The sequence below is a fragment of the Acomys russatus genome, chromosome 11 (assembly GCF_903995435.1).
Source record: "Acomys russatus chromosome 11, mAcoRus1.1, whole genome shotgun sequence".
Lineage (NCBI taxonomy): Eukaryota > Metazoa > Chordata > Mammalia > Rodentia > Muridae > Acomys > Acomys russatus.
Window position 1 is genome coordinate 37,181,108 of NC_067147.1, and position 19,638 is coordinate 37,200,745.

At 46.2% G+C, this 19,638-nt stretch overlaps 1 protein-coding gene across 2 annotated transcripts; it reads left to right on the top strand.

Annotated features, from left to right (window-relative positions):
* Positions 1-432: 432 nt before the first annotated feature.
* Positions 433-17,679, top strand: Pla2g12b (phospholipase A2 group XIIB). 2 transcript variants are annotated; one of them, XM_051153086.1, is made up of 4 exons: positions 433-772; positions 8,011-8,099; positions 12,008-12,173; positions 17,289-17,679. In XM_051153086.1, exons 1-4 carry the CDS (start codon positions 535-537, stop codon positions 17,408-17,410), a joined length of 615 nt encoding a protein of 204 aa, XP_051009043.1. In that variant the 5' UTR covers positions 433-534; the 3' UTR covers positions 17,411-17,679. The 2 variants fall into 2 exon arrangements, with proteins under 2 accessions (XP_051009043.1, XP_051009044.1); XM_051153087.1 differs by having other exon boundaries at positions 17,292-17,679.
* The last annotated feature ends 1,959 nt before the right edge of the window (positions 17,680-19,638 follow it).

Sequence of the window (19,638 nt, forward strand, 5' to 3'; positions counted from 1 at the left end):
ACTGCCCTCAAAACCTGAATTCTCACCGAGGAACACTTGGAGTTTAGGCTCTGATAACCTGCTTGTTGGTGAAGGTGACCCCAGTCAGGCCGCCTGAGCCTGCTACACACCCTCAGGAGCCTTCCCAGGACAGGTGTAGAGAAGGAAGTGTCGCAGGGGTGTGGCTGGGGTCCTGGGACAAGTTCTGCAGTCCAAAAGCCTGGGGAGGCCAAGTGTGCAGAAGAATCCCGGGGCTCCCTTCCCCAGCTCCCAGAGTGTGCAACCATCCCTCCAGCGCTGCGGGGTGGCTGGTGTGGTGGTGGAGGGGGTCCACTGGGAAGTCCCTTCTTGGGCCATCCTCATCCAGGCCCTCCCACGGTCTCACCTTTGTCCTCTCTAATCGCTCGGATCTGCTCTCGGCCTCCATGGTTGTGTTTAAAGTCCACCTCTGGGGAACAGAGACTGGCTGTTCCGATAAGCCGGGACACAGGGCTGGCTGTGTGTGTGTGTGTGTGTGTCTGGGACTTCCTGGGACCCTGGCTGGGGGTTGGGGACATGAGAGGCGTCCTACTTGTGTGCAAGATGAAGCTGCCCTGTGGCTTCATCCTCCTGTGGCTTGGCCTCGTAGGCAGCTTGGCTCAGAGCGACCCCAGTCCCGAGGGAGAGGAGTCCTACTCGGACTGGGGCCTGAGGCACCTGCGGGGCAGCTTCGAGTCGGTCAACAGCTACGTGGATTCCTTCATGGAGCTCCTAGGAGGGAAGAATGGAATCTGTCAGTATCGTTGCCGATATGGTAAGTGGTCGGGTGCCTTCTCTGGGGTGGAGGGGGGTGTCACAGGCAGCCCAGCAGGTCACATCTGTCCGGTGGCCAGGTTGCCAGACAGAGCATTCAGGTGTGGTGACATCAGAAATTCAAGCGGTCAACTAATTCCTGTGAGGAGACTGGAGTGGCATGAGGCTCACAAGTGAAAATGCTGAGTCTACTCTGCCTGCTAGGCTTGGGAAATCCTTTCTCAGCCGACAAAACCTACCTTTCTAGAGACATTCAGAACGACTGGGACACATATGCTAATAATGTCTTACACCTCTGGCCCTCATCTCTGGGGCGAGGAAAAAGGCTTTCTTAAGTACTAAGTGTCCAATCAGGAGATAGTGGTTAAAGCACCACCGTGCTTAATATCTCCGGGTCACATGCAAAAGGCCACTTGCAGCTCCCTGTCAAGATGTCATAGGGTCAAGTCCTGGGCCCCTCAGCCTCACATTTACCCAAAGTTAAATGGATAAACAGGAGGCCAGGCCACTGCCTTGTTTTCTGCTGAGGAGGCAAAAAAGGGTTAATGTCTGCTGCCATTTGAATCAACACAGATATTGTCAATAATACCCAAGGTTTAGCAAACAGCCAACAGTGGAATGTCTTGTAAAACGGCGAACCCAAGCCTGCTCTTCCTTCTCTAGCAAAATGGCATCAAAACACTTCAGCAGATTTTGGTTGGGCATCCTGTCTGGGAGGGACCAGCCAGCTCCCCATCTGTTTGTGGAAGGAATGCCTTAAGACTGTGTGATCCTAGCTACTGAGGAGGCTGAGACAGGAGACACTCAAGTTCCAGGCCAACCTGGCTACACAGTGGGACCCCTGAGGCTCTCCTCTCAACCCACGTCCCTGAAAAGGATGCTTAACCATCAATCTTTAAAAATATATATATTTTTTTCAATCAACAAAAATAACAGTGAATACTTATGAAGAAAACCTGATGTTTTTATCCATCACAAAAAGGCTCGACAGCTGGTTGTTTACCTTTTACCTGTGGTGAGAATGTCAAGTCTGTTCTTTTAGCAGCCTTGAGATTGGGCTACTTTCCTCAAAGCTCTGACACTTGCTAGAAACAGTTTAAGGAAGGAAGGGCTTACGTTGGTTGGGTTAGGAACTTCAGAGTGTCTCTGTTTATTACGGAAGGAAGGCAAGGCTCAGGAAGGAGCTGTAGGCCGAGGAGGCTTGAAGGGGAGGCTGGTTCGGCAGGCAGCATTGGGAAGCAGAGACAGCCAGGCTGGGTGTAGCCTTCAAAGGCCTGGCCCTGGACGGCTACTTTTGACACACACCCTCTCTCTTAGTGTTCCTCAGCTTCCCGACGCAGTGTCATCAGTAACACACAAAAGAGAAACCCCTGGGGAGCTGTGTGTGTGTATGTGTGTGTGTGTGTGTGTGTGTGTGTGTGTGTGTGTGTGTGTGTATGTACCCATGTATGTACATGGAGACCAGAGGAGGACATCTGTGTCTGGAATCATCACACTTCATCTTGTTCATGAGGCAGGGAACCTGGAGCAAGGCTGGCAGGCAGAAAGTGCCAGCCATCCCATCCTTGGGGAATACAGCTGTATGAGCCACGCCCAGCTTTTTACACAGATGCTACAGATTGGACCTTGGGTCCTGATGCTGCACACCAAGCACCAGGTGTATGTTCTTCGCCAGTGAGGCATCTTCCCGGTCCCATGGAACATTTTAGATTCGAATCATAATAGAACTCTACAACACATTATCACTAGCTATGATCATGAATCCAGTAGATTACTAAAACTTATTTCTTCCATCAGAAATGGGCCCTTTGACTAAAATCTCCTTTTTCCCCCAGTTCCTTCTCCCCTCGGCCTTTCTATTATTTCTATGAAATTGACTTTTCTTTCTTAGGTTCCGCATTTGAGATCACACAGTATGTGTTTCTCTGATTTATTCCACTCAGTGCAATGGTTTCCAGTCCAAGGATGGCAGGATTTCCTCCTTAAGGTGGGATAGCATTCCATTGTGCCACACACATTTTTCTTTTTATCCACTCCAGTGTTGCTATTTGTCACAAATAGTGCTGCAGTGAACAGGAGAGTGTAGCTGTCTTTTGACAGTGCTCAGTTCCGCTGGATGTATCCCAGAAGTGGCATGGCTGGGCTGTACGGCAGTTCTGATTTTAGTTTTTGATTTTCTGAGGAGGCTCCATAGCGCTTTCTAAAATGGCTATATTCACTCATATTACCAGCTTTGGGGTAGGAGTTTCTTTTTGCCGTTCTAGCCCGCGGAAGGTGATGTCTCCTTGTCGTCTCCATCTGTATTTCCTGGTAAAGGGGGTGTGTCTTTCCATGTCCACCCATCACTTGTTTGGCTTCCTCAAATGCTGTTTTTGTTTTTGTTTATTTGACGTGTGAGGGGTGTTTTGCTGGGAGTATGTACATGTGTGACGTGTGTGTCTGGTGCCTCTGGAGGCCAGAAGAGGGCGCCAAAATCCCCGGGACTTGGATTACAAACAGTTGTGAGCTGCCCTGTGTGTGCCGAGTCCCCTGCTTGTCTTTTGAGAAACATCTGAGTTTGTTGTCGTTGTTTTTAGTTTTTCAAGACAGGGCCTCTGCCACCTGAACACTGGGATTAAAGGTGTGCGCCACCACCGCCTGCAGGAAATATACTTCTAAAGTCGGCTGGCTTTATGCATTGCTCCTTCCTGTAGGCTGGACACCGGCCCTTCATTGGCTGCAGAGTTTGCAAATAACGTCTTCCTGCCTCTCCATCGCTTCTGCTTTGCCGCTGCTCCTTTTCACACTCTGAAGGCTTTCGCTCTAGCAAATCTCTGCCTTTCTAAGTCACTTGAGACAGCGCCTCCTATAACCCAGGCTAGTTCCAAACTTTCTATGTAGCCAAGGATGACCCTGAGTTGTGATCCTCTTGCCCCTCCCCCACTGAGATCATAAACACACACCAACATGCCAGGTTTACTTAAGTCTGGGTATCAACTGCAAGGAGTCGTGTCATCCAGCACTCCACCAGCTGAGCTCCAGTTCTATCCTTAAAAAAATTTTAGACACACTTTTATCTGTCTGAAGTTTGGCAGAAAAACTCCACTACTCATGAGTGTTGCCTACTTACCCAGCAAAGGGTGTTCTTACAGCCTTCATTGGAGTCTCAGAAGCCCAGGAAATAAGAAACACCCAAAGTTTTAGGATTCAGTAGATTGGCTCAGTGCTGGGGGGACGAATCTCCCCATTTGCTGGAGAAGAAAGGGCTCCCAGGGTTTGAGACTTGATTCAGGGAGATCAAAACAAGTAAACCAGGAAGCAACTTAATTCATGTTAGTGTTCGACGTGAAAAGTCTATTGTATTGATGGGACGGATGCCCGATCTCTGCCTCCAAATCAATGTGCTGCTCGTGTGGGCATTCCTGGGGGTCGGCGGGCGGACGCGCACTGTGCCCTCGCCTGCACCTCAGGGGAAGCAGCTGGGCGAGGAAAGTTCACCCTCCACAGGACACATTCGCACCCCAGATCTATGATATAACCTTCTCTGGATCTTTCTAGTGACAAAAAAAAAAAGAGGAGAAAGGTTGGTCAAGAGCACAGGACAGTGCCTGGAGGGGGCGTTGTTGGGTGTCGTAGCTGACTCTTCCTGGAACCTCTGTCCTGAGGTCTCACAAATGTTTTGTAGGGTTAACTTTCCTTAGACGGTTTTGCATTTTTATGAGAACAAATTTGTCAGTCTCTTTCTTTACGGCCTCTGACTTGTACATCTCGATTAGAAAAGCGTCCTCGGCTCAAGATTGTAGCACTATTCTGTGATTTCGTTTCCCATGAAAACAGCCACAGCTGATGCATACTAAATGACTGTGGCTGGGCCCCAGTAAAACTTCTTTATGGGCACTAAAATTTGAATTTCATATAATCTTCACATGTCATAAAATATTATTCTTGTTTTGATTCCCGCCCCTGATCATTAAAACAGACGGGGCCCACTTCTAGCTGGCAAGGTTACAAAACGCTGGCGGTGACGGAAGCCGCCATTTGCCAACCAAGGAACCAGAGTTGCCAAGTTGTCAACCACATTGAAAATAAATCTACATGCCAGTGCAGCATGCTGCCGGTGCCTAGGCTCAGAGCATCAAAACTGTACCAGCAGCTGCAGGCTAGAGCGTGCTATCACGGCCTGGGTTCACCTGTCTCTTCTGCTAGAACTTAGACTTCAAGCCCAGAAGCAGCTTCCTGCGGTCAGCACCAGCAGGAACACCTGGTTACGGAGGCCTGCATCCAGATCCCAGCTCCTGTGTAGAAGCTGGGCCTGGCAGCACTGCAGGGCAGAGACAGACAGATCCCAAATACCTCCTCCAACATGCAGAACACATGCATGCACACATGCTACACACACATTACACACACACCACAAACATACCACACACACACATATTACCACACCCCACACAAACACACATTCCGAACACATATACCACACACACACACACTCCACACACATGCACATGAACCCCATACACACATGCACACACACTACACCCACACATATACCGTACACATGCACACATGCACACATGCACACACAATATACTATACATGCATGCACGCACACTCATGAATTCACTCACACGTGCAAAGAGAGTAAAAAGATCTCAACCCAATACTGCAAGGAAGAAGCAAGACATTTCCTCCTGTCAGTGACAAAGGTGAAGAAGGGCCCCTGGGAACACACGCAGCCCCAGCACACTTCACACACAGGAAACGGGCAGGATCACCCAATATTTAATTGGGGGACCCCCCGAGGAAAGCCAGCTGAGCGGTAACTGTGGGTACCCAGCTTGAGACTCAGTCACAGCAAAAGCGCTGGAGGGGCGCAACATAGGCCAGCGGCAGAGTGCGCCCTGACAGCTTGCAGTTTTAGAACGCCGCCGCTGCCAAAGCAATGGCTTCTCCATAGCCAGGAGATAAGAACTGAGGGGGCAGGGAGGCGGGTGAGCAGTTAAGAAGAGGAACTCTTGTGAGGCGCCCATACTTGTTCAAAACCTCGGGCTCCAGAGACATCAGCCCCTGCATACTCATACCCCCCCCCCCCACCTAATTAAAAACAAAATAAATGGTTTAAATTTAAATTTTATTTTTAAATGATATGTATGTGTGTGCGTTTGTGAGGTATGTGCATTTGAGTTTAGTGCTCATGGAAGCCAGGAAGAGGGTGTTGAGTCCCCTGGAGCTAGAGTTACAGATGGCTGTAAGCCACATGATTTGAGCACTGGGAACCAGACCTGGGTCCTCTGTAAGAGCAGTGTGAGCTTTTTGCCACTGGGCCACCTCTCCTGCCCTAAAATAAATCTTTTTTTTTTTTTTTTTTAAGAACTCTTACTAAAAATTACATTCCATATCAATTATCTATCATGGGGAAAAGTTGATCAGCCCTCAACACGTGAGAATTAGCCAACTATGGCAGCATGTGCTGTGGCCCCAGGATTCAGGAGTCTGAGACAAGGCGGCTCTGGGTTCAAAGCCAGCCTGGGCTATATGGAGTAAGACCTGGCTCAAAAAATAAAACCCCAAACCAAAGCCCAAACAAAACCAAAACAAACCAAGAATCAGCACCCCGAAAGACTCAAAATCACAATATAGTATTTCAAATTACTGAATAAACAGAAAACATAGTGTTACAAGAAAAACTTAATGAAAAGTGAACACACAAATCTGAATAAAAGAATCAATAGAATTCAAACGAAAAATACAGTATTTGAAAGAAAAACTTCAGTGGATCAATTCGACAGATTAGTTGATCTAAAGAAAATCAATAAATGAAACAGTGTAATACAATATTTTAAACTTGACCAAGAAAATAGATTGGATGAGGTATGTCAGCGTTCGAGTGAGAGAGGAAGAAATGTGAAATATAAAATGGGAGATTAATATGTGTAAAGATATATGAAGGGCAGAAAGAAGATCGAGTCCAAGGGAGGAAAAAAAAGCTAAAGGACAAGGCAAGGCAAGTACGCACATAGCAACTGCAGGAACGGGTGGAACCCAGGCCTTCTGGTCCAGAGGGAAGGAGAAGGAGAGCTCTCCTTCTGGATCCCTGTAGTTAAGGACAAGGATGCTGAGGGGTTGGAAGCAACGGCTGTGCATTGCTGCTGACAATGGAAGATGGTCCAGCTGTTAGGAGAAACAGCTGTGTGTGGTATCCTCAAAAAGTTAAACACACATCATCAGGTGACCCAGAAATTCTGCTCCTCCTGTACTGGGCTTTTCTTTTCTTTTTTCTTTATCTTTTCTTTCTTTCTTTCTTTCTTTTTTTTTTTTTTGAGACAGAGTTTCTCTGTGTAGCCTTGGCTGTCCTGAGCTCACTTTGTAGATCAGGCTGGCCTCGAACTCACAGCGATCCACCTGTCTCTGCCTCCTGAGTGCTGGGATTAAAGGCGTGTGCCACCACACCTGGCCGTGTACTGTGCTTTTCATCTCTGCCAGAAACACCCCAAAGAAGCAATTTAAGGAAGATTTATCTTGGCTCATGGTCTCAGAGGGATTAGCAGGTGTGTGTGTGTGTGTGTGTGTGTGTGTGTGTGTGTGTGTGTGTATTGTGTGTGTGTGTGTGTGTGTGTGTGTGTGTGTGTGTGTGATGACAAGGAGCATACGGCAGAGCTCATGGAGAGAGGAGCATGTGGCAGAGGTTCCTCGTTCTGTCACAGTCAGAAGCAGAGGCCAGGGCAGGAAGCAGTCACATCAAGGTTATATCACGGATGCCCTTTATACACTGGAACCAGCTTCTTTGACACATTTGCAAGATCATAGAGTGATTCTCAAGCCCCACGAACAAGTCAAAGCCTCCAGGCTGTTCCCACGGAGTTCCTGAACATCAGGTGTCTGCTTTGCACGGAGGCCAGCGAGGCTCTGTCTGCATCTACGGAGGCTCCCTATGCTTTCTTCGATGAAAAGTTAATCTCTTTTAATGGCACAGATTCTGACTCTGTCAATGTGTGACTGGCAGTGTACTGCTCTTTATTTGGGGGCAGGGTGGCCCCACTCTGTCTGGAGGGAATAGTTCAGTTTGTAAAATAGGAAAGTGAATTCCTTTGTGACCTCCTCCTCACCTCCTATTTAATGTGAATATCTTATGAGGGACAGTGACATTTAAAAGAAAAATGGAATGTGCTTTTAGGACATTTTTATTTGATGGATAAATGTCAAATGTTTGACTCCTAAATATTTCTTCCACTGCTTTTTTTCCCTTCTTCCTGCTAGGAAAGGCACCGATGCCCAGACCCGGCTACAAACCTCAGGAACCCAATGGTTGCGGTTCCTATTTCCTGGGTATCAAGGTACCAGGAAGTGTACGTACCACTAATATTACCTTCTTGATTGATGTGTTTTTAAGTAAGTAAGAGTGATACAAGAGTTATCACTGGTGGAAGCAGTCACTTAAGGAATCTACTGGAACAGTGTAGTTTGGTACTCTAAATTAGACCAGGGCAAGGGAGAAAAATTTTAAGGAAGATATTTAAGTTCTTTTTCTCAAAGACTGCTGTCCCTCAGCTGAGTTTCTGGTGTTTGTGAACACCAAAATCACCATGGTAAGCATCCACCATGATTTATGGTTCCCCAGGCAAAAAACTAATCGATTTATAAGGTTCCAGGCCAACGATGGACCGTGACTCAAAAACAAACAAACAAAACAAAAACAAGTGAATTTTCACACACACACAACTGCACCTGAATGCATGTGCTGTGCGCATGCGCACGCTTACACACACACACACACACACACACACACACACACACACACACGGAGAAGGAGGGAGGGAGGGAGGGAGAGAGAGAGACAGAGACAGAGAGAGAGAGAGAGAGAGAGAGAGAGAGAGAGAGAGAGAGAGAGAGAGAGAGAGAGAGAGAGCGCACAAAATCCGTCACTGAACCTAGAGCTTGCCAATTTAGCTAGACATTGTGGTCACAGCATCGAGGATCCTCTTGTTTCTATCCTGCCCTGGATGGGTTAGAGGAAGCTGACTTTTGTATGGATTCTTTGAATTGAACTCTCGGCAGCCATCTCAGGCCCTGAATAGTCTTCTTTGAAGGTTTCTTTAAGTATAAATATATTTTTTTTCTTTTAAATTTTATTTGGTGTGTATGAGTATCTTTTTGTGTCTATGGATGTTTTTGCCTGCAGCTTTGTCTGTGCCTATGAAGTGTTTTTACCTGCAATGTCTATGGAGGCCAGAAGAGGGCATCAGATCCCTGGAACTGGCATCACATATTATTGTGAGCCATCATGTGGATGCTGGGAATCAAACCCGGGTCCTCTGGAAAGGCAGTCAGTGCTCCTAATCTCTGAGGCACCACCCCGCTCCTGTCCCCTGAGTTGTATTTTAATGCACACAGTTAAGCCTCAGTTTTTAGCTGATTCAAGAATTTCCCTGGGCAGTAGTCTTGTAAGCAGCTCCAGGACCCATCTTTTAGCTGACCTGCTGCTCACCTGTTGGAATTCCTGCACAAACTACAGGGCCTCCATCCTCTGGGCAGTTTCCATGCATCTGTCAGAAGGACGATTCACACACTGATCTGCTAGGGGAAGCTTGACTGCTATTGGCTGAGTATGTTTTCTTAAGTGTATGAAACTAAATGTCTTGGAGGAAGGTGTCTCTTTAGATGTAGTATTCTTGTCCCTTGCACGGCCTGGGGCCAGCTTGTTCACAATCAGCAGCAAATGTGTGAACATAGCAAGAATATCCTCTCAACTGAGTATACTTAGAAAAATGACACATTTTCAGCGGTATAATTCAGTGGTAGAACACTTGCTTAGCATGTGCACCACCTTGAGTTCAGTCCCCAGTGCTGTGGAAATTGATCAACCAATCAATCAATGGAAGGATGGGTTGGTTGATCGTTAATGCAGTACAGTGGTGGTGCACGCCTTTAATCTCAGCACTCAGGAGAAAGAGTGGAGATCTCTGTGAGATCAAGACCAGCCAGAGCTACAGAGTGAAGTCGGCTCCAAAAAAAAAAAAAAAACAAAAACAAAAACAAACAAAACAAAAACAAAAACAAAAAACAAAAACCCAAAACAAAACAAACCAAAAAAACCCAAATGGATGCACACTATTTAGAAGTAGTTCAAGAACCTGACTTTCAGTCAAGTGGGCAGTTGCTTTGTTGTGGCGTAGTTTTAGTTTGGGGGCCAGGGCCTGGCAAACTCTTTGCCTTAGGCGTCAGGCAGTGGCAGCCTATGAAGACTTAGAATGCATGGCTGTGCCTCATCTAGCGGGCTGAGCTGCCTTTAATGTGATTTTGTTGTTGTTTTGCTTTGCTTAAGAGGACATTTTAAACTGTGAAAGCCTTTTACGCTGCATCAGGTGGCCCTGGGTTAATAAGAGAGACCCTGAAAGGCACTAGCGTGGAGAGGCTGTACCATCACTGATGGTGCACTCCTCACACACATGCTGAAAGCAGATTGGCACCATCTCCCATCCACATCCCAGCCTCCAAAGCCAGGTGTAGAGGCAGAAGGATCCATTCAAGGCCATAATGAATCTGAGGCTAGCCTAGGCTACATAAGAACCTGTCCGGAAAAAACAAGAAACCAAGCCTATCTTATCAGAAAACTGCAAAGGCTTCTAAGATGACCTCCCTAGTACTAACCTCACCTGCTCTGTGATCTCACGCACCACTGAGTACACTCTTGCACCACTGAATACACTCATACACCAATCAATGTGCTCATGCACCACTGAGTCCACTCATGCACCACTGAGTCCACTCATGCACCACTGAGTACACTCATGCACCACTGAATACATGCTTGCACCACTGAATACACTCTTGCACCACTGAATGCACTCATGCACCACTGAGTACACTCGTGCACCACTGAGTACACTCGTGCACCACTGAGTGCACTTGTGCACTACTGAATGCACTCATGCACCACTGAGTACACTCGTGCACCACTGAGTACACTCGTGCACCACTGAGTACACTCGTGCACCACTGAATGCACCCATGCATCACTGAGTATGCTCGTGCACCACTGTGTGTGCCTATCCATGTTTTTGGTTTTTTTTTAAACCATCTCTTCCTTGCTCAGGGTTATGTGTTAACTTTAACTTGAAAGGCAAAGCTATTTATCAATTTTTCAAATACGTTTCATTTTGTGGTCCCGAGGCTCAAACTTTGTGCATCAGATACCACCAGTGAACCAGACCCTAAGGCCCACTAAGCTCCTTCCATGTACACGCATGTTTATATGCATGTGCATGCATGTACATTTCCTGCTAAAACCTTTGATACATTTTGACTTGTTAACCTGTTCATTCTCTCTTCCTGCTCTGAGTCTACTTTCATTTTATTTAATCTCCTCCACTTCCTTCTTTAAAGACAAGGTCTCATGTAGTCCAGGCTGGCCTCAAGCTTGAAATGTAGCAGAGGATAGCCTTAAACTTCTGATCTTCCTGCCTCTGCCTCCTGAAGGCCTGGGTACAGGTGTGTGCTGCCAGGCATGGTTTGTGCAGTCCTGCGGATAAAACTTCATGCACACTAGGCAAGCACTCTCCCAGGCAGGCCACACTAAGCCCATGCACTCTCATTTCTCACAATGTTCTCAGTCTTCTTTCCATGGTCCCCAAAATCCCTGTTTCCCAACTCTGTGTGATACCCTCACGTATTATTTATGCACAGTATGTGCAGCTGTTGACTGGGTGCTTAGCTTGTGTGCTGTGGGCTGCCCTCATTTCCTCTTGTGGTTGGGCACTTAGTGTCCTGCACCCCATTTATTCTCCCCAACACCCTTAAAACAGTGCTGGAGAGGACATGTCACTGAGAAAGGCCAGCCATGCACCAGTTAGTTTAGGCTTTAAAAGATTTTTTTTTAAATAGTAGTCACCGAATCTTTTTCTTCAACAGACTCTCAGAACAAAATATTAAGTTTTAACTGAACATGACTCTCCCTGTGCTCTGTCCTCTCTGTCTCTCTGGTCTTGTTTTCCTCACCATATATGGCTGTGGATTTGAAAATAACTAATATCACAAAGCGAAAGATAAAAAATAGGCTAGAGTCGCTTAGGAAGCTAATAACAACATTAAAACTTAGCATCCTGGGACTTGGAGCTGCTTCTTCTGAGTCCTGGGCGTCCCTGCCCTGATCTAATATGTGGCACACACGTAAGAAGTGGCTGGTTCATAGTGAGGTGGGCAGGGTTGCCTCAGGTCTCTGCTCTAAACGTGGCACTCTCCTGCTTCACTTTCACAGATGGACTTGGGCATCCCAGCCATGACCAAGTGTTGCAACCAGCTGGATGCCTGCTATGACACCTGTGGTGCCAACAAATACCGCTGTGATGCAAAATTCCGATGGTGTCTCCACTCCATCTGCTCCGACCTCAAGCGGAGCCTGGGCTTTGTCTCCAACGTGGAAGGTAGGTCTCTTAAGGACACATCCTGGTGACAGTGAGTTTTGCTCCCGTCTTCACTTATGGAGCCAGAGGGAGGAGGGTGAGGGAGGAGGGGCGGTACTGGATCGATGGACAGAGGTGGCTGGAAAGGCAGAGGGAGAGACTGGCTGCTCTTTCATGAGAGATCATGCTGCCCATGCGCCCTCCCTGCTGGAAAAGGCCTCAGCAATGCTTTTACAGAGAACAAAAAGCTGCCTTTAAAGACTGTAGAAAAAGTCTTCCCCGCCCTGTTAAATAACTTTCCACTCAGTAGTCCCTGTATATGGGAACATGTGCTTTGGCTAAAGCCCCCATTTCAGAGTTTGCTCTTAGTCTGGCCAGGAACTTAAAAAAAAAAAAAATCTTCTTTTGTATGTGTTCAGCTTTCTGTGTGCTTCTGGGTAATTATTTTTAAACATGCCCAGCTCCCAGCTCCAACTCTGTAATTTCTTTTTCCTAATTTACTGTCCAAAAGGTTTTAACCTCCACTTCGGAAGCCAGAACATGATAGCCCAGTGTTAACGTTCAAAGTTTCCAGCTGGGAAAGGTTGGAAACCAGGCTCCTACGAGCCCCAGAGATACCAACTGTGGGAGCAATCTTGGATGTGGTTTATAGTTTTCCAGAATATAGTTTTAATGCAAGTATGTGAGGGGCTGGAAACGTGGATATTTAACTGGGCCTTGTGAAAGGGAGCACTCTCTGTCCTGTGTCCACAAAGGGTGGGAAAGAACTATTGTTGATGTAGGCTCAGGTCACGTGACTGCTCTAGGCCAACAGCCTATTGGTTTTTCGTCTCATCGCTCTCCCCCAGGCTAGGCTGTTGCAAATTCTGTTCTTAATGTTTCATCAAGTGAGGGCCATCCGCTGAGACCGGCTATGTTTTAATAGCATCTAAATCTGGTAGCCTCTGCCTGCAGCCGAAGCCAGTGTTGTTTTCAGACGTCCTGATCTCTGTTGGGACTCCCGTACTGAACTCTGTCTGCGTTGAAGACCCAGGCTTTCCACACTAAGGTTCCTGCTGGGTAGAGGGTTTGAGCATTTCTTGGTGGTATGAAGACAGTGCACTTGAGGTTGAACAGTGCTGGCGCACGCCTTAGTCCCAGCACTCAGGAGGCAGAGGCAGGTGGATCTCTGAGTTCCAGCCTGGTCTACAGAGCGAGTTCCAGGACAGCCAGGGCTACACACCAAGAAACCCTGTCTTGAAAAATCAAAAGGAAACCCCCCCCAAAAAAAAAAACAAAAACAAAAACAAAAAAAACCCCAATGTATTTGAAATGTAATTCATGTATCTTTAGCTCATTTAAATATTAGTTGAATATGTCTACAGAGTTACACAATCAACCATAGGGCCATTTCCTGAAACTCCCCGCTGCTCAGGCCAGGGCAAGTGTGAATCTAATTTCTACCTCTATTGATTTGCCTGTTCTGGAGTTTTTATATAATGGAATCAAAATACATGGATTTCCATGACCATCTTCTTTCATTTATCTGTGCTGTAGAGCATATCAGAAGGTCCTTCCTCTTTTTTGCCGAATGACAGTCCACTCTACGCCTTCCCATGCCATCTTTATCTGTTGGCATTTGGGTTGGCTTTAATACTGCTACCATGAGCCAGGCATGGTGGCACACGTCTGTAATCCCAGCACTTGGGAGGTAGAAGCAGGTGGATCTCTGTAAATTCAAGGCCAGCCTGGTCTACAAAGAGAGTCCAGGACAGCCAAGGCTACACAGAGAGACCCTGTCCCAAAAAACAAAAACAAAAACAAAAACAAAAAAATTGCCACTATGAACCCTGACATATAAATATCTGCACAAACCATGTTTTCATTCTTGTGTGTGTTCAGACATTCATATACATATGTAGATGAGAAATTGCTGGATTATTCAGATAATATACGTCAAACTGTTTGATAACCTAACAAAATGTCTTCCTAAGCAGCCATACCATTTTGTATTCCCCAAAGCCCCAGTCTCTTCACATCCTTGTCAACATTTGTTATTGTTTTGGTTACAGCCCGTGAGCACTCCCCTGACAATTGATAATGCCAGACGTATAAAGGCTTAAGAGGCATCAACCCAGGCTCATTGTCACCTTTTCATTTGCTCCTTGTCACTGAGTCGGGAGAGCCCTTTGTCTAGTCCCTTGTCAGATTTACGGTTCCAAGCACGCGTGCGCGCGCACACACACACACACACACACACACACAGAGACACACACACACACACACACACACACACACAGACACACACAGAGAGACACAGACACACACACACACACGCACACAGACACACAGACACACACAGAGACACACACACACGCACACTCACACAGACACACAGACACACACAGAGACACAGACACAGACACAGACACACACACACACATACACACACTTTGAGACAGACTTTATACATAGCCCAGAATGATAGCAAATTTCCTGATCCCCCTGCCTCAGCCTCTGGCCTGGGGTTACAGGTGGACACGGCCACAGTAGCATCTACTTCGTTGTTTTTTGAAGCCCAGAAAGTTTAAATTTTGATGAAGTGAAACTTACTTATTTTCATCAATGGTATTTTGCTGTCACATGTAGTAATAGGCTTTACCAGTTCAAGGCAAAAAAAAAAAAAAAAAATCTACTGATCTTTTTCTTCTAAAGCTTCATTATCTTAGCTCTTGGTTTAAGTTTGTGATCCACTTTGAGAACTGTTTGCATACGATGTAAGGACGGGTTCAACCTGGTTGTGCAGACATATCCTGCTGACTTAACACTGATGTTGGAAATACTCTTCTATCCTGCATTAACCTGTAAAGTGTAAACAGTGGCCTCTTGTCTGCTGATGCCATTCTATCCCGCTGACCCACACCGGTCCCCATGTCCCTGTCACCATAGCACTGTGGTGAATCAGGAAGTTGAGATGCGCCCTTGACTCTTGTACTTTGTCAAGTTCTCTGGACCCTGCAGATACCTGTCATTCCTTTGGAATTTTAGAATCGGCTTGTTAGTTTCAGCAAGAATGACAGCTGTCCTTCTCAGAGCCCTGTTTGAATCAGTGGATAAATTCTACTATTGCTACTTTTACAAAATTATGTTCCCTGGTCCAAGAACATGAGTGCATTTCTCTTGTTTGTGTCTCCACTCATTTTTCCCCCCACAGTGTTATCACTGTCATAGCATAGGCCTTGTACTTTTTTTTTTTTTTTTTGGTATTTTTTTCCTCTTTGTGATGTTATAGTAAATGGAACTGTTTTCTTGATTTTATTTTTTAAATTTTAATTTTTACACGTGTGTTTGGGATGGAGCCAATGTGGAGGTCAAGGGTCAACTTTCTAGTGTTAGTCTCCCCACTGATCGTCCTGGCCTGCTCTTTCATCTCATTATATGAGTGCTGAGGTGACGGCTGGAAGCCACTAGGTCCAGCTTTTAGTTTTGGTTTTGTTCACTAGAGACAGCGTCTCACTAGATAGTCTTGGCTTGCCTGGAACTCACTCTGTAGATCAGGCTGGCTCTGGCTCCAGGGCTGGGACCAAAGGTATGTGCCACCACTCCCGACTCCAACTTTTGTATGTGGGCTCCAGGAATCAAACTCGGGTTGTGCCGGGCTTGTGTGGCAAGTGCCCATGGAGCCCTTCCTCCTCTGACCTTTTAATTTTTCTTGACAGGTGATTTATTGATGATGTACAGAAAGACAATTGACTGATTTCTGCCTTTTGATTTATTTTTCAACCTGGATGAATTCATGTATTACTCCTAGCAGGTTTTCAGTGCATTCCTCTCTCTTTACATAAGATGTCATCAGCACATCATACTGTAATTTGCATGCCGTCTCTTTGTTTGACTTTCTGGCTAGAACTGTAAATACCCCATTCAATGGGAGGGTTAGGAATGCATTTCCCTGTATCTTCTTCCTGTTCTACAGGGAAGAGGCATCAGTGTTAGCTCTGAACATGAGTACTAGCTCTTCCTGGGTGCTCCCTGTCAGGGGTAGAAGTCCTCCTCCTGGGTTGTTGAGTGCTTCTATCATGGAAAGGCGGAGTCTTTCTGCAGTACGTGGCATGTGACTTTTGTTCTATTGGTAGGTGGTATGCTATATTGATTTTAGGGTGCCTAACTAGCGTGTGTACTGAGGATGAGCCCTGCTTGGTCATGGTGTGAGTTTTCTTATAGGTTTCTGAGTCCAGCTGACCAGTGTCTGTAGAAGATGTTGCATTGAGTCATGAGAGATATTTGTCAGTGGTTTGTTATTCCTGTGGCTTCTCTGTCTGACTTTGTTATCAAAATAATACTGACCTCATAAAACGAAACAGACATAAATCCTGAGTTTTGGAAGCACTTAGAAGGAATCACTGTTAGTTCTTTGAACATCTAGTAAAAACTCTCCTGTTCGGAGATGTATTTTTTAGGGACAAACAATCTATTTTCATTTCCTGTCTTACTGAGTCAGTTTAGCAGAGAATTCATATTCTTCTAAGTTGTCTAAATTTTCTGCTGTGTCCATGGTATCTGTTACACTAGTGAACCAAAGGTCTTTTCCTGGGATGCCTTCCCTCACATCCCCTTCTCCCAAGGGACAGGAACCTTTCTATGAGCTGCCAGCTACCTTGTGGCTACTGCCCTCCTGGTATAGAATAACTAGGTGCTGTCCTGTCTGCACGCTCCTCTTCTTGGTCCAAACTATGAGATCCTTGAGTTGGGGATGATGTAGTTTGTCTGTTTGTGTCTCTAGTACCAAAGAGAGTGACTGATGAGCTTCTCTCTCATACACATGCCCTTCCATCAGTAAGTGACTGAACACCCCACCCTTGCGCGGGGCAAGCTGTGGGAAGCACCTTGTATAGTCCGAGTGTGTATTCTAAAGCCACGATAGTGTGGAATTTCTAACGCCTTCCTTCAGGGGTGTCACAAAAGTGGGGCACCAGCAAGTGCATCTGCTTTATTGGACTGCAGGGGAACTTTTCCAAAAGAGCCTCTCTTAAGGGTATGCTGGTCCTCCAGATCCCATCTCTGGCATCCTCTGGCAATCACACTGGAAATACGCTGCCGTGGATGCTACTGAGGTGGTTTGTACTGACCGTGACATTTCTATTCATCTTTTTCAAGCAGCCTGTGATTCCCTGGCTGACACTGTGTTCAACACAGTGTGGACCTTGGGCTGCCGACCCTTCATGAACAGTCAGCGGGCAGCCTGCATCTGTGCTGAGGAGGAGAAAGAAGAGCTGTGAAGACGGGGCGATTCTTGTAGGCTTTCAGTCACACCAGAGCTCAGTTTCGGAGACGGCGGTGTGACAGCAGTGCCGCCGTCCTTTCTTCTTCCAACCCTTTGGAGACCGGGAGCTGGAGAAGGGAAGACAGCAGGCCTTGTCCTTTGAGGAAAGTTAAGCAGAAGACGCGCAGAGTCTGAAGTCTGTTTACTCAACGCTGGTCTCTCCAGCCAAGAAACACAAGCCTGGAAATTCAGTTCTTAGTTGAGAGACAACCCGCTGATCGTCATAGCCATAAACCTAATCCGGGGAGATAAGGACTTTTCTCTGGCCCATGTTCCATTTCCAAGTTAGGACCTCACATTTAATAAAGCACACTTTTTAGAAAACTTGAGGAGAGACGAATGAATTCCATTCTCACCTCTAGCTCTGCTTCTCTTAATGAGGACTGAGTCCAGGCCGGTAAGTGAATTCTGCCCGTGAGGGTTCTCACAGTGCTCGAGAGACAAACACGGGAAGAGCAGGGGCTTGCCCATCGATGGTCGGCCGGAATTAGGGCCCCAAGGTTGCATTTCTCCCTCCGGTGGCCTGCCCCCATGGGCATGCGCAGACTCTAAGCTGTGTGAGAGTCACACTGGCCCGCCATCTTGTACAGCCTTTCTGGACACAGCCACGCTTGCTTTTATATTTGTTTCTATTTGTTTAAAGCTGCTCTTACCCTACAATGTCAGGGAGAGACGTTATGACAAGGACTGAAAGCCCCCAAAGTCTAAAACAGTCATCTTTAGACAGTTACAGAGAGACATTGCTGATCTGACCCAAAAGTCCCACTTCCTCTCTTCCCTGTCCTAATTTTGTTAGGTTGAATCAGAATTGTCAATAGTCCCACATGACAATTAAAAAAAAAAAAAAAAAAAAAAATGAATTGTTCATTGCAGCCACTTTGAGAAAGAGAAAGAAACCTTTGTAGATCATATGTAAAGTCGGGAGTTAACTGGGGTATCAGGAGCTGAATTCAACAACAGATAACATTGTAGTTTATGATATTTATTTCAATAAAATTTACTGAGCACCTGCAAAGTAAGAGTTTGATATAATTTTATGCCTTTTCCTATTGTCTTAACTAACTGAGGGCACAGAATACCAATATTTAGGGCATATGGGACTAAAATTTACTTTTGCCTATAGTACAGCCATTGCACCACTTACATGCATGCTGATAATTTTTAAATTTAATTTAATTTATATGTATGAGTGTTTTGCTTGTATGCATGCCTATATACCACATGTATGTCTGGCCTGAAGAGGTCAGAAGTGGCCATTGGATTCCCAGAACTGGAGTTACAGACAGTCGTGAGCCACCACGGGGGGGGGGGGGGCCCTGGGAATCAAACCCCAGATCCTCTGCAAGAGCAACCAATGCTCTTAAACTCTGAGCCATCTCTCCAGTCCCACAACCAGTGCTCTTAAGCACCTTATACATTTATTTTTAGGTGAAAACATTTCAGCCAAGGCAACATGAAAACATTAAAAATTACTATGCAGCCAGGCACGGTGGCATGCACCTTTAATTTCAGCACTTGCGAAGCAGAGGCAGGTGGATCTCTATGAGTTCGAGGCCAGCCTGGTCTACCAAGCAAGTCCAGGACAGCCAAGGCTACACAGAGAAATCCTGTCTCAAAAAAAAAAAAAAATATTGCTATGCAATATTCAACCTGTTATATTTTCTCTTACACACAATTTTACAGATAAACTTTCAATTCTCCTTTAAATATTCTGTATTGGGGTTGGAATTTCAGGACATTATATACTTAGGGGATTATAGGTTATACTTTTTTCGGGGGTGGTTTCACACGGTCTCTCTGTGTAGCCTTGGCTGTCCTGGACTCACTTTATAGACCAAGCTGGCCTGGAACTCACAGTGATCCGCCTACCTCTGCCTCCCGAGTGCTGGGATTAAAGGCGTGCACCACCATGCCTGGCGTAGGTTATACTTTTAGTAATTAATTATTTTAGTTTTCTAGCTTGAGATGTTATCCTCAGCTCCTCAGTTTAGTAGCCCTATTACACCATAGATGAGGTATTTTATTGTAAGAAAGAAATGGAGGAAATGAAGGAAGTGCCCTTCCATGACGACAGCATAGTTCTTTGGATCCGTAAACTGAGGCCCACGGAGGCCACACGGGTCCGCACAGCTGTATTTGTACCATCCCAGGGACGAAACCAGCCAGCCAGTCCTTTCATGGAGG